We start from the raw sequence: 15,631 nt of genomic DNA, 5'->3' as shown, positions 1-15,631 counted from the left end.
ACCGATTGAATGCCCAGCCCACGGCCTTATGCCATCGTTAAACGATGGGAGGGGCTAATTTTAGAACGTTATGTGGTTTAAATTTCAAGCAATAATGTCATATACGTCGGACATAGAAAGCAAACGTAGGTAAAGAGCCTCTCCTCATGCTAATTGATACAAATCCTGTACACTCGATAACTGTGTACAGGAATAACTTCATCGCAATATGAGCAATGAGCATAGATGACTGTGGTTATAGATATATATGATCAATCCCTATAAGCTGTAATTTTCATATAATCTTTAGCTATATTTACTTCGTCTGCTTCCATTCTCTCTCCCCAATATTCATATAACTACTTATAACTGCAACTGCAACTGCAACACAACGGTGACCTAGTGGAGTTATTGGCATTTTACCAGCACGATTGAGCTTGTTATCAGCTGCAACATTACTCTCGTTTGGGCAGCGATTTAAAAATGTGGCAAGAACTTTTTCGGAAAGTCGATTTTTCCGACGGCCGTATCTCACGTTTCCACCAGTATCATTCGTCAGTTCTTATATATTCTGTTATGCGAAAGGGTACTCTTCTTAAAATATCGGAACTGACGCTGTACCTATGAGACGAAATTTCGGTTTTATGCAAATTTTTGCTGCCCCCTCACAGCCAAACCCCCAGCAGCGGTAACGGCTGACGCTAAAATTTGTGATCAGTGCATTTTATACTTTCAATTCCGACCTTCAAACCTTCTAAGACCTTATGAGCACGCACTTAGGCCGTCGGCTCCCAGACTATATGATGAAATAAAATGATCAACATCATCAGACATGACTCCTTTCTCATACTACATTCAATGTCCCATAGGAAGTGGCTGATATTGTCCTCGAGGATACAATACTGGCCTAAACTATAATTTCAGGCTGTCTTAATGGGTAATTATTATCACAGATCTAATTTGCGCTAGTTTGGTAAGTTCACTTTATTTATAATATACAATACAGGCATAAGTTCATTTTGAAAAGCATATCCTGCTATTTCCGAATTGAAAAATATTTCTCACCTTGCACTTTTTCTCGAGTTAATCAATTCAATGCTGAGCGCATCCATGTATGCCTACATTGTTTCCGCATAAATGACTTCACAAAATCGCTAAACACATCATCAAAATGATTTATTCTAATAGTAATTGCATACGCAAGCCGTGGCCGAGTCACAACAAGGAAGATTCTTGATTTGACCTCCTTTGTCAATCTCTGAAGTTGGCAAACTTCCAATAGCCAGCTTGTGTTTTGACACCAACTCTTCAACCTCGGATATAATGGTGGCCAAATCTGATCCGGCGTAGCGTGTCGTTTCAGTTTTCCCATCGTCGGCGCTAAGGTCATACACAAGCGGTGGGTCGTGATACACGACATCGTCTCCGTAGCAAGTATTATCTATGGCGGTGTTGTCGCATCTTCCCGTTGGAGCCACTGAAAATGAATGTTCCCGAATACCGTGCTATCTCAGTAGGGGTTAGGGGATATTTGCTGTTACGCGACAGTTATTTGTAATAGCAGTGAATGCTCAGATTCTCTGGTACCGAGATTTGACGGTGTCTCAGAGGCATTACGTGAATAATATGGCATGTACTGTTCATATCCTGTGTATTGCTAATATCAGGAACGCATAAATCAACATGTCCCCAAATTTATCAGAACACGTGCATCAGGCTCGGTGAGAAGCTCACCCTTAACTCATCCGCTTAAGCTTGATGCTGACAGATCAACGGCCATTAATTCTGCCATCGGCAAACATCTATTAGATAATCCGATTTGTGCGAATAATTATTGAGATGACAGATTTTGCGTCGTTGGGCTTGACCGTTCACACTTCCATTTGTGTGCCTTGAAGTCGACTTTTATCAAAATACACCAACCCAAACTCTGTCAATAAAAGGAGTTCGTGTACCACCTGAAAATAGTACATTGAACACTCTCTCGTTTGAAATTTCATGCTGGTGACGTCATATTTTGTGTTAAGATTGTTGATATACAATGTTCTTTCCAATAGACACTTACGTGACCTTTGACACGAACCAATCAGGTTGCTGCAGGATGTAAACAAACATCAAGCCCGGGCAAGCTTACTATGAGCTCTTATGGAAAAGGGTTGAAAAATGAAGGTTTTTAGCAAAATTACATTGAATTGGGGATGGCTGGACCTGATGAATAGTAATAGCGCAGAGCTAGTATGTAGATGCAGCGTTTTAATCTAGAATGAACATGAATGGTGGCAAGTATACGCATCAGCATGGTGTGTCCAAATGCATGGAGTTTTGACAACTTTTAGGATTATAAGCAACGATTGATGTATACTATACTATCGGATTGTGGTAATGCATACTTGACGATTTCATAGGCTCAGGTCACGAGTAAAATCTCCAAGCATAATATCTCCTATTCCAGCGGTTCTCAACCGGGGGTCCGCGGACCCCTGGGGGTCCGTGAAGCATTTTCAGGGGGTCCGCGAAGCCTCAAAATATTTGATAACATAATTTGTATTATTCTTTAATTCGGAAAATCACGAGGCAGTTTCGCCTCATTACTACTAAAACTCCAGAACTCACATACACAGAATGGCCGTCTGAGATGAAATATCCTACTGTAGAGACTCATTTTACTTGGTAAATTACCAATAGCCCACTGATTCAAACATTTTGCTGTTTGGAGATGTTTTGTTAGGGATTGTGGGAAAGAAAAGTTGGATGAGTAAGGTCAATCATGGCGACTTCAAAATGTTTACAAAAACCCACTTTCTCCTGTGCTACATAACCATCTTTTTCGTAATAACTTCAAGATAAGCTGCTGGATAAAACTGTCCAGGCTTGACGTTACATGTTCATTAAACAAAATTGTTTGTCAATTTTGGTGCCATTTTTGTTGTGATCATACCCAAATGTGTCGTCGGAAGCGTTCCGCGTCGCATTATTATTGTTATGTTCATGCATTTTACGTTGGTATCGTTTGCCTCTTATTTGTCTAAGATTAGTAATTACCGCCAATCATTATTTCTTCGTGTGTCGTGCTTCGTATTTATACCCTGTGTTCTGTTGTCTACTGGTCTTTCGTTTAACTGAACTCTGGATCGTGTCGCTTGTCTATAGTTATTCTGCTGTACAATATACTGATTTCATGTTGTAACCTCGTCGTATGAGTTATTGTTCAAACAAGATCAAGAACATACGCTTTATTATTACATTCGCCACCATCTATATTTGTGGAAATTGATTTTTGGCACTCGTTCATCTTGAATCGAAGGCGCGGATTTTCAAGACACGACCACTTATTTCAAGAAATGCAGTTGCAGAAATCGCCTAGGAATAATAGAAGTCAATAACCCAGTTTCTACATATAAATAGTATGATCTCATTTTCAAGAAAAGTCATTTCGTTGATGTTTATCACTGAGGGTGTACAGTTATCATTTTGCACAAGACATAGGACGATTGCACGAGAATTGAGCTAAATTTGAACTAAAACTTCGCGGGGTCCGCGGGGTCCGTGACGGTCCAAAAGGGGTCCGCGAAGACAAAAAGGTTGAGAACCACTGTCCTATTCAGAAATATATGTTAGAAAAATATAGCCGCTGCCACACAGTACAATTTTGGTATATATTGATTGAAAGCTATGGATATTCTATCGGATTTTCGGATTTGAGTGGGACAGTATTTTCTTCTAACCCCGCGGAGAAAGCTACGTACACGACTTAGGGATAAAGATTGAGGAGACAATCCACTCTTATTGCGGAAGCAATATTCTAGTGAACAGCCAATGTTATCGCAGAAAAAACTTGCAGAAAAGTGAGATACCACACCTGATGGAAATATCTCGGAAAATCTAATATTGATTCGTCTTGCACTTGTAAGACAGGGTAAGTAAGGGAAAAGGCATTTCTTCAGAGACTCGTGCAATAGATATTGTAACCATGGTTTTATTTTCAGATTAGGTTCTGATATGCTCTCATGCATATGCAGTTATGCACGGATCAAGACAATCCAACACCTGAAGCTACAAGGGCTGAAAGACATACATTGTGATTTGCGTCAGCATCAGTGAGCTCGATCGTGATTGCCAAGCCATCTCTTGACCGTACTCGCTACCCATCAACTCCTGCCTCTAGGTAGATTTTGGTGTGTCTGGTGTCTCTGGTGTCTTCGATTTTATAACATTACACCAAACACAAATAATCCTACAACATCTGTACCTGGAGAACTGTTTATTCAACAAATTGGGCATCTAAATGAGATTCAATGCACACCACACCACTGGAATATAGTATGTATAGACCAGTGTTGGGATGACTCGAGTCATGACTTGACTCGAGTCACCTTTTTCGCATGACTTGACTTGACTCGAGTCACTTTGCCAAAATGACTTGACTTGACTTGACTCGGCGTATCAGAAATGTGGATTGACTCGTGACTCGGAGCAAAATTCACGAGTCAATTTCAAGTCATCAAGTAATCGGTGTCGATAAAAATCACTGTATCTTGGATATGTTCGGATTGTTCGCGAAACGCTTGTGTAACCCGTGTGACTGAGAGCGACCAATCATTCAATAAGCGTGCATTTCACCGAGCCTCGATTGTTCTTTCACAAATAGATTGACTGCAAACGAAGTGATCGAAGCTTAAAGCTTACGTTGTTGTAACTCTAGTGGTAAAGTAATAGAATAGCAAAATGTCTGTTTCTGTTCTCATCTTACCTTAACCAAACCGATTGTTTTATTGAAATTGAAGTCGAATATAGTTTATATAGTCCTCAACCATGGGCACAGGCTCGAATGGTATCATATCTATTTGTAAATGGGTAACGTATTGCATCTTATCAATTCGTTTCCCTATTCTCTATTTTGGCTGGTAACTATAAACTGAGGCTATGCAATTACGTAGTTTCACAGTTCTCCGTATATGTGAGCGATAAAGCGCCTTCTTGCGTGTATATTTAACTCTATATTCGTTCATCGGTTCGAAATCAATGACCAATGACCACTCAAACTGTATTTCAGACAGCTAGCAAATTGCAGTGACGTAATCATTCCTCATACATACATCGAAAAGGCAACTTGACTTGAAATGTGACTTGACTCGTGACTTGACTTGACTTGACTCGACTTGACTCGAGTCACCTCCAAAAATCGAGTGACTTGACTTGACTCGAGTCACCTTTGAAAATCGATTGACTTGACTTGAGTCAAAATGTGCAATGACTCGAAATGACTCGTGACTCGAAGGTAGTGACTTGATCCCAACACTGGTATAGACATGCACTGTTGGCACACACTGACCATGGCACCATGCAATTAGGATCTGTAGCATGCTATTAGTCATTACGATATTCACAGTGGAACTGAATTTGCACAAATGCTGAATATGTTGCGTCATTCATTTCTAATCTTGAATTAGAGTAAGCAATTAGTCCATATTCGGTTAGTTGATAGACAATGCTGCATATTATGACACCGGACAAAATTTCACACTCCTTGATTCTTCCGATCAGTTGTTTAATATGAATATGATGTCTCGTCATCTTTCTTGTTGTGGAACAGTTTGGCCCCGACATTTGACGATGTGCCAAATCATGTGCAGGAATATAAAATCTAGATTTAATTTCTTGATTTCAGGCTCAGTTGCGAATCCCTTTTCTGCCATGATAGCATCTCTTAGTGCACCATAGCTCCATGTGAATAGTTCTCGCCAGTGTTGGGATCAAGTCACTACCTTCGAGTCACAAGTCATTTCGAGTCATTGCACATTTTGACTCGAGTCAAGTCGAGCCACGAGTCAAGTCACACACACCAATGAACGAATACAGAGTTATACACACAAGAAGGCGCTGTGTCGCTCACGTATACGTAGAACTGCTAAACTACGTGATTGCATAGCCTCAGTTTATAGTTAACATCCAAAATAGAGAATAGAGAAATGAATTGATAAGATGCAATACATTACCCATTTACAAATTGATATGATACAATTCGAGCCTTCGTCAATGGTTAAGGACTATATAAACTAGCCTATATTCCAATCAATTTCAATAAAACAAGACATTTGGTTAAAAATGTAGAACAGAAATAGACATTTTGCTATTAAATTACTTTACTACGGTATACTAGTTTACGACAACGTAAGCTGTAAGATTCGTTTGCGATAAAAATATATTTGTGAGAGAACAATGAAGGCTCAGTAAAACGCTCGATCATTGAATGGTGGGTCACTCTCACGGGTTGGTTGGTCACTCTCACCAGCGTTTCGTGAACAGTCCGAACATACAGTGTGCAAGATACAGTGGTTTTTATTGACACCGATTACTTGAGGACTTGAAATTGACTCATGAATTTTGCTCCGAGTCACTAGTCAATCCACATTTCTGACATGCCGAGTCAAGTCAAGTCATTTTAGCAAAGTGTCATGACTCGAGTCATACCAACACTGGTTCTCGCACAAAAGTTAGTACACCACAATCCATCAATCCTTTCAAAGTTGTATGTGATTTATAGACAGAAAGATATTGTGAGCACGGCGGGGTTTGTCTTCATCAGTTCAGTACAGTCAATAATCATTCTAGATTTGAGAATTCGCGAATGGATACAAATGCTGCATTTTTAAGAACCACATCTCTACATAGCCAAATCGAAATTTAATGAAGCAGTTACATACGATTCACCTAATGGTTTAATACTATGCTTACTACAATAATAGGAATTTGACGTCAGTAAGATAAGTCCCGAGGGCAATTCAGAAAGAATTTAATGTAGTCCAGTATAAAATTTCATCAGCTTCTCCACATCTTTTGACACTATGGTGCTCTGAGAGCTGAACTTCACTAGCAATAATTGTCCGTCAATTTGTAATTTTCCTGGAAGAGTTTCCTGTTTTGTGCTTCTATACTTCTTCCAGAAATTTGATTTTCTTGCGTTTTATCCCTCGACTTCCTCTTTCTGCAGCGTCATAAAGGATATCCATCAAGCCTGCATAAAATATATAATATGTTTATTTTACAGAGCAACAACACTGCTGTACAGGCACCCATCAAGGCGTGCTCGTGCGACTCATGTCGACCCCTACCAATGTCATCAACTATCCATCTTATCATTGAATATATTGCTTTCAACAATTTCAATCCATTTTACACCATCAAGCAACAACACTGGAGCGGAATAATATGAGACACACACCAAGTCGATTGTGGCATCAACAACGAAAGCGGTGTGACTGCATATCAGTTTGGACTCATTGTTCTATCTACTAAATTATGTGACGATTCAATATTTTTGGTACAATAATACATACGTCATTTTATCAATAAAATGAGAATTCAGATGACTATAAGGAAGTCCACATGCCTTTATCCAGATTTTACATTCTTCAATGCATGTTATTGGCTCTGGGAAAGGTAGAAGCGCACACCAGGAACGTTCTGGGTAGCAATCTCCAAGTTTCACCCGTAGGTAGGCTATTAGCAGTTTAGCTGCTGTGTTTATCCGGCATTTATCCTGATGGATTCAATACATGAGCTAGAACAAAAAATGGCAATTTCAGCTGTGGTCGGATCATGTTGCCTAACACATATATTATAGTAACATGTTGATTATAGAATATGAAGACAAGTGTCCAGTGTAACCAGGGTTGTAACCAAGTCACAAGTCAATCACACGTTTATAGTTTTGACTCGAGTCATTTTCAATTCACCACCGAGTCAAGTCCAAGTCAGCGATCAGAGGGCCGAGTCCACCATGACTCGAGTCGAGTCCAAGTTATTGTGTCGACTGATCAGTTGCTAAATCTTGCTGAATCCACTTTTTATAACTCAGTTTGGTGATATCGAATGGTTCGCATTTATAATACTAATTTTCCTCATTTTTAGCAGTTTCTGGTCGCGTTTTCAAGTATCAGTACCAATAGACGAAATCCCAATAGTGTGGTTACTTTACTATTCTTCTAAATTACAATGAAATGTCGGTCTTGGCCGTCAGAGTCTCGAGTCATGCACAATGACTCGAGTCCAAGTCAAGTCAATACACAGATTGATTCGAGTCGAGTCATTTCCGTATTTTAAGAAAATGAGTCGAGTCATCATAAAATCGTGACTCGAGTCGAGTCATGACTCGACTCATTACAACCCTGAGTGTAACAGTATAATTTGCTAGATAGTGATACAGACTGTTCCGTATATGATTCCCTAAATAGAACGCATATAACACCGAGCACACATAATGAATACCCCACCTATCCTGACTCAAGATTCCTCTAATACATGCTATTCGGTACGACAATCCTATAGTATTGTTTACGACTAATGATAACACCGCAATAGTTGTTTCATCCGAAAAGTTGTCAGAAATATATTCATTTGGACATACCGTGCTGATGGTTGCTTGCCACCATTCAGGTTTATTCTAGGTTATAACACTGCAAATACGTACTAGCTCAACGTTATTACCATTCACCAAAGCCAGCTATCCCCAATTCAATGTAATTTTGCTAAAAACCTTCATTTTTCAACCCTTTTCCATAAGAGCTCATAGTAAGTTTGCCCGGGCTTGATGTTTGTTTACATTCTGCTGCAACCTGGTTGGTTCGTGTCAAAGGTCACGTAAGTGTCTATTCTCTACTATAGTTGCTGACGATTACCCTTGACGAGTGTCAGCCGAAAATATTCGGGTTTATTTCAATATGAATATGCTATTCAATTGTTAATATCATATGTATTTGCTATCCGTCCATACAGTAGTTATGGGGAAGGTTCTAATGTAGCGGGTAATGAGTCTGGGTTGCGGAATACCTTAGATTTACAAGTTTGATATGGCAAGTACCGTGACAAATGATTGCGAAGCAATTAGTGGTCGTCAGTAACGAAGTGCCCTTATAGTTTTTCAGCGTACTAAAGTGGATTTCGCCTATTTTATACATGTGGTTATGTTTTTTCGCTACGTCCACTTTTGCTGTACAGTTTTTTGAGCAAAACTACGTGCTTTGTACACTGCGGATTTTGTAAAGTAGAAAGTTGTTTTCGGATAAAGTTGTAAACTTGTAATTCTTTTATCGGTTACGATAACGAACGGGCCGAATAGGTTCCGTGTCTCGGTAACTGAATATATTTTCAAATTAAACTGTTGAAATACCAAATTATATTTAGGCCTGAATCGAACGTGCGCAGCGCGCGTGGTTATCGCATGCGTCTCTTCCCTCTTTAGTACAACAGGCTTACGTTATACAACGTCATGTTGTGCCATGGTTAATGGTGACTAAAATGCAAGTAATTTCCTTCAAATTACACTGTGTCTTGCGCCGCATGTCAATGCAGTTTTGAAGGAAAATGCACAGTGCGCACTCTCGATCTGGTTCATTTCTATCCTATTTGCATACTTCATTGTACTTTCGTCCACCACCCATTTCACTTCCCGGGGCCAGGTTCTTACTGTGTGGCGAGGATTAATGGACTTATCATGCATTCTTGTCTCAATTCGCAAAAAAATGTAGATATATTTAGGCTACCTTCCGATCCCATTGTGTAGTAATGAACTTTACGGTTGAGATATCGAACTGCCATCAATCGGTCGGAACAGTAATAGAAAAAATGCTCCCTCTCGGTAGCAGTGCCTTCGAGATCGAGATCGGGAATTACTTGACCGTCGAGAGTGTCAGGTAAAGCTTCCACCTGCCCGCCTTACAAAATGTCAAAACGATATGGATTTCATCTGTACAGTGCTTCGTTCACGTACCCGCTAGCTTGAGTGCGGTTGGATATATATCCATGTGGTTGATCAGAGTATCGCTTTCAGTGCCGGCGGCCAGAGTATTCGGCCACCAAGCGATTGCCGGGACTCTGTACGCTCCCTCCCATGTTGTGCCCTTCCCTCCTCGAAATCCTCCATTGTAGTGAGAGCTGCGACAGCTATCCTTTGACGCTCCCTGGTCACTCGTGAATAGGACTAGAGTGTTGTTCTGTAGACTCTGGGCTACCAATTCATCTAGAATACCTCCTACGACCCACGCCATTTCGTTAATTGAGTCGCCATATCCGCCATTGTCTGCAAAGCAATATCGTTGTTTATTCTCAAACTTAGCAGAGTGTTGCCCACCATTGAATTACCTCTGGCTGATTTGCCACAAAAATCGTCATTGCAAAAAAGCGCGTGGTGTACTTGAGGAAATGCTAGATAGAGGAAAAATGGGTTTTCTGTCTCGGCGTTGATAAATGTTATTGCATCGTCCCGTAATTTCTCCGACAACTCTTTCACTTTAATCGGCTGCTGCACGATCGAGGATCCGTTGTATAAGAAACATTGTTTGGTCATTTCCTCCGTCGTCTGTGAATGCGAACCAAACGATCTGATGAAGTTTCTGAGACACAACAACAGAGTGAAATACATTGCATATCACCTGAGTGTCAGGTTCGCATGAGCCTGTTTGTCCGAAAGGAAGGTTAGTACCGACCCAATCGAACCCATGGTTACCTGGTAGGTAGGTACCGTCCGTACTACTGACGGCATTGATTCCTACACAGTGACATGTTACATTTTACTTTTATATACATTGGATTGAAGAAAGTTATTTCACATACCCAAATGCCATTTTCCGATCATGCCAGTGAAATACCCTTGATCTTTAAGAGCTTCTGCCAGTGTGGTAGTTGAAGTTGGTAGTCCACCTACCGATTTTGGAGCAAACACTTGCGAAGTAGATCCATATATTCCACTGCGGAATGCGTATCGGCCTGAAATCGTAATTACGTCAATGAACCAAGGTGTTTCGCTTCTGTCAGTAATAACAGAGGCATATATGCGCATGCGAATGTGTCCTTTAATTTACTAAATTTCACCAGTCAAAAGCGATGCGCGACTTGGTGTGCACATAGGCCCTCCTGCATTCCACTGAGTAAATTTCACGCCTTCCTCGGCCATGATATCAATTTCATTTCGTTCTTGTCCGGTATTTTTGTCGTAACTGTACAGATCGCCGTACCCTACGTCATCAGCCACCATCACAATGATGTTTGGCTGTGACTCCTGTGAGTTTCCGCTAACGAGAACGGTGCATGTGAGCGCCAACGTCGCACCAATAAACACTCCGTAGATCATCCTGCTTAGATTTCGACACCTTATGTAGCAGTCACAAATGTTTCGTTCCCTAAAGAAATAACAAGGATTGAAAGGATTAAAAACTAAAATAATACCAAAAAATATATATTATAGGCATACACCATCCCCTGTTCCAGGCATGGATGTATATCGCGAGAATAAATTACTTTGAAACAAGGTTACTCAATCACGTCCACGTAGCAAGGACATGCTTCATTATTTCACTTCCCTTTCGCTGTTCCTATATATTAGCGTTTCCTGAACGGACCTCGGTCACGACCCGGGATATTTAGATAACCCTGGTCACGACATGATTAATGATCTTTGAATGCATCGAGATGAACAGTTGAGTTTTAAACTAATATTTCCCCCGTGACTGAGGGGTATAGCCTACACGAAATGATGCGTTTCCAAATGTATTACAATAATGTTATCCTCCTGCCCTCACACTCATGTACCAAAAATTCTCAAAAATTGAATCATAATAAGATGTAATATGCTCCATTCCGACCGCGGCGTCGAAATCTCGGGTGAGCTCTATGCCCAAAGCATATCTTCAGTTGCAATGGATCCGCCATAGTCCGGATCTAAGCACTAAACTAAATTTGATATAGGCCTACACGCTGATAGAATAATATTTATCAGTCGTCTTATATACCGATAGCAGTAGGCTATACCTATCATACGAACACAGGTTGCTGGTGGACCTCGCCGGTTATAAAATCCCAAGCCCATTTTCACAAGACTGTATTTATATGAGATAGAGAATGTTTTGCGTACTAAATATTTCTATTTACGTGGTTTGCACGAAAAAGAATCCTCAAAGGAGCTATTACTTTCAAGTTTAATTTATGCCGCGTGCATTGCATATATTACTGATGTGAGTGTTCGCGTTAGAATCCTGTACAAATAAATCTTTGTGTTTTTATGGAAGTTTACAACTATATTTGCGTAACGTTCTAATCACAAAATAGAGGGTCGCTCTCGGTCATTCACGGTATGAGTTCGATATATATCACGTCGCGTGGTAAATTTGGTGTTGTGTGACTACAATCTATGTTATACTTCAGTCGAGGTTCCGCATGTCGATAGGAGTTGTATGATATAGTATATACCGTACACCTGTACATGATATCAATAAGCAGGCCTACACACGTTAAAGATGTGCCTATACTTGTAAGACTTCGATGTGACCAGACCAACGAGATTGAATGTCTTCGAGATTGCTTTGAGATTGAATGTCAAATGTTCTCCGGCTGATAATACTGATACCAACTGCTATGATGCTCAGTTTGTCTAAGGGTACACACCGCGTTAATGTGGCGATGTCAAGAAGAGTCCAACTTGTTCCCTAACGTTTATAGATACTATCATTGTGTGGACATCAGAATTCCTTGTAAAAATAGACTCCTTGTGTTATATGAAACTCTCTTGCAAAGGAGGGTTACCATATTTTTGTGGCTCCAATTCCGGACAGTCGTTAGCGCCCACTAGTGGACTGCAAAATGAGGTATGAGCACATTGTCTGTCAATATTGCGTCACACTAGCAAAGCTTCGCCTATCGACCAGAGGTGGTCACGATCCCGGTCAGGAGTATATGGTTGTGTGTTGTAAGTTGTAACCAGTAAAGAGGACTGAAACCAGATTTTTCAGCCCCCTCCCACCATAGGGCCCACTATAGGGTAACCGATGCAACTTCTAGGGGGCTTGCTTATGTATCTGGTCGTTCAATTTTTTGAATGAATTCTGTCAATAATATTGGTTATTCCGTATATTACAATATAGTTTTGATCCTCTCTCCGCCCACATGATCAGAGTTAGCGGTAGAGCTGGTGGTGGAGGATGATGACTTCGAAAATGCACGGAGCGTAATTGTACATCGTTAAGTCATGTTCAGGTCACACCGATAAGATCATTTATCAGTCTAATGCCGGTGCGCACCACGGAGCTATATAAACACCGCACATCCGCTGGTTTCCAACCTTTTAAGGTCGCGACTCAATTTCCAATTTAAAATGTTCCGTGGCCCAGCTCAAAATTTGATAAGCTGATTACTAAAAAAAAAAGGTCAGCAGCTTTGCCCATACTTACTCACGGCCTATTTTGGAAGCTGATTACGTTCAACATCTTCGCGAACCCCAGAATAGAGGCAAACGACCCCAGGTTTAGTAGAACCACTATCCATGAAAAAATAATTTAAACGACCTTTACCGAGTCTAGGAATATACCGTTATCCCATAATTGCGATTCCAATTAGACTTATTTCAGTAAGTGAAGGTTATTTTTATTTATTTTCTATTGCAGTTTTTGCGAGTGCGGTAATCCCTATATTAAAATCAGTGTATGTGATACTTAAACACGCGCAGCGCGAAGAAAAGCTTCAAGTATGGCATAATTCTGACCAAAAATAATGTTGTTTATGTTAAGTTACGAAAAAAATATGAGCCCACTTCAAGCGTTCAAAATTCCGGACGTTTAGGCATATTTTAGACTTCCCTCCCGGACGCAGTTTGAACAGTGAAATTCCAGACATGTCCGGGATATTCCGAACGTACGGCAATTAACTCTGCAGCGTCATCGTTCGAGCAATATTTCATCACATCCAAGAACACGGATGTCTCGCAAAACCAAGTATTTAGTATTTAAATAGTATGTATCATGTCGCCCCAGAATGCAATCAACATGTGCCGGGTAAAATGGAATCTATCCCGATGGCGTTCAACGAAGTGATGACGACATTTTGTGTTCTCAGTCACGCACGAAGTATGATGAAAGAATTGTACCAGCAGACCAATTCCCGGACATTATCATAACCAACTCCAAAGAAAGGAACAACCGAAAGGATTTTCATGATACTTCGTGCTTGCCGTGAAAAGTATAGATAACAAGTGTTACGTGGTTACAACTCCCCAACGAATTTGTGTGAAATATATATGCGTTGTTCTACAACATGGGTGCCCAAACTTTTTATGGTGGTGAGGTCAGCCCCTTTACGATTTGAAAATGTTTGACGACCCGTCTCTAAGTTGGTAAAATGGTCAGCACCTTCGCGTAAAGACATTTCTAATCTGCACTTGATTCAACACAATGCGGCGTGAGAACAGTAAACAACAAAACCAGCGTGGTCTCGGTATCTCTGACTACGATATCGACTCCGACCCCGGAAACTTTAAGCACGCCGACTCCGACTCCTGCTCCGAAATTTCTGTGAGGTTACTCAAACAAATTATTCGGTAAATACATTTTAGTTATTACTACCAAGTGAATCAACTCATTTTTAATTACATAAAAAACTGTGCTCGCACAAAGAAAGTAAGTTCTGAATGTCCAGGACTGTGATTTCATGCCATCATTTATAATTATATTATGAACTATCCGTGTAGGCGTGAACTGCCAATCAGACAGCACCGAGTCCCGTCACCAAGAAACAGATACAAATCAAAGCCACCCAGGAAAACGATAATTCAATACAGCGGCAATGTTCCGTAAACTGTGCAATTCCCAAATCGCCATTCAAATTACTAGATCGACAGTATCATGTTAGACTGTGGTAAGTTTCTTTCCGTAATCCGAAAATAAATATTACTGCGAATAAGAACGGGCGATTTGCGGCTCCAATTTCAATGAAGTGAAAACGCTGATAAGACGGATCTGACATAACAACGGGACCATCAGATTAGGCCCTTGCATGACGTCGACGAAATAACGCGTAGGTGGTCCGGACGCAGAACGCGTATAAGGCGAAGATAATATTATGTTACCGCGATTTCGTAAGTGGTAATATCAAATATTCATCTAATTCAGTTATTTGCGAGGCTGTATGTATATACTTTATTCACCAGTTGAAATAGAGAAACAGGATACCAATAATAACGCCGAACAATATTAGAGCCACAGACATGAGCCATGAGAAACCTGTATTTCCCACTTTCTTACCTCAATAACGTCAACATTATGCAAAATTTATACCGAACGATGTAGTTTCGGTCACAAGCAGCAATGCCCGACGGTATAAGCATGAAAAAGAGTAATGATATACGGTACGCCTAACCATCTGGCTTCGCGTGTATATGGTACTGAAAATGGATAAATCATAAAAATTCATGCGACTGAAGAACACATGTCGTCTCGATTCGCTGAGGATAATCACAAAAGAAAATCACGAATCCATGAATCACGAAGATGAGTTCATATAAAATGCACAGTCCCTTGACACAAGTAGATTTCATTGCGTTTTTTATGTTTATCTCATTAATAAATTACAAGTTTTATAAAGGAAAATAAGAGCTGGTCAGGGGCGTTCTCTACTGTTTCAGTTACATGTAGTATACAGTGGTTAGAAATATTGAAGTCTCCGTTTGCGTAAAACATCTAGGGTGGCATTTGAATTAAAAATCAATTTAAAACAGACAGGTTTAAAACGAGGCCCTTGTTTAAAACATGTTTTTATTGTTTTTTGTTAAGACCATGACGTCACGAATATTCAATTGTGACGTCATAGTGAATTGACATTGACAATTGAA

The 15,631-nt window shown here is 40.3% G+C and overlaps 1 protein-coding gene and 2 long non-coding RNA genes across 3 annotated transcripts in view; 2 read left to right on the top strand and 1 right to left on the bottom strand.

The window, feature by feature from the left end:
- The window catches only part of LOC145454493 (uncharacterized), a 426,394-nt gene extending 423,228 nt beyond the window's left edge, over positions 1-3,166 (top strand). Inside the window, exon 2 of the long non-coding RNA XR_013920139.1 lies at positions 3,010-3,166. This is a non-coding gene — a long non-coding RNA (uncharacterized LOC145454493). The remainder of the gene's footprint in view (positions 1-3,009) is intronic.
- On the bottom strand, positions 1,083-11,180 carry LOC145454472 (arylsulfatase-like). Its single transcript, XM_080332470.1, has 7 exons — positions 10,849-11,180; positions 10,591-10,743; positions 10,410-10,525; positions 10,120-10,336; positions 9,749-10,057; positions 9,522-9,692; positions 1,083-1,456 (listed from the first exon to the last, which is right to left on the bottom strand). Exons 1-7 carry the CDS (start codon positions 11,105-11,107, stop codon positions 1,161-1,163), a joined length of 1,521 nt encoding a protein of 506 aa, XP_080188596.1. The 5' UTR covers positions 11,108-11,180; the 3' UTR covers positions 1,083-1,160.
- On the top strand, positions 3,581-7,879 carry LOC145454491 (uncharacterized). The gene is made up of 2 exons (XR_013920137.1): positions 3,581-3,895; positions 3,966-7,879. It is a non-coding gene; the product is annotated as an uncharacterized LOC145454491 (long non-coding RNA).
- Positions 11,181-15,631: the final 4,451 nt, after the last annotated feature.

The sequence above is a fragment of the Botryllus schlosseri genome, chromosome 13 (genome assembly GCF_051294905.1).
Source record: "Botryllus schlosseri isolate E-star chromosome 13, Bs_hap1, whole genome shotgun sequence".
Lineage (NCBI taxonomy): Eukaryota > Metazoa > Chordata > Ascidiacea > Stolidobranchia > Styelidae > Botryllus > Botryllus schlosseri.
The sequence above is the reverse complement of the archived record's forward strand: the minus strand, read 5'-3'. Positions and strand labels throughout refer to the sequence as shown.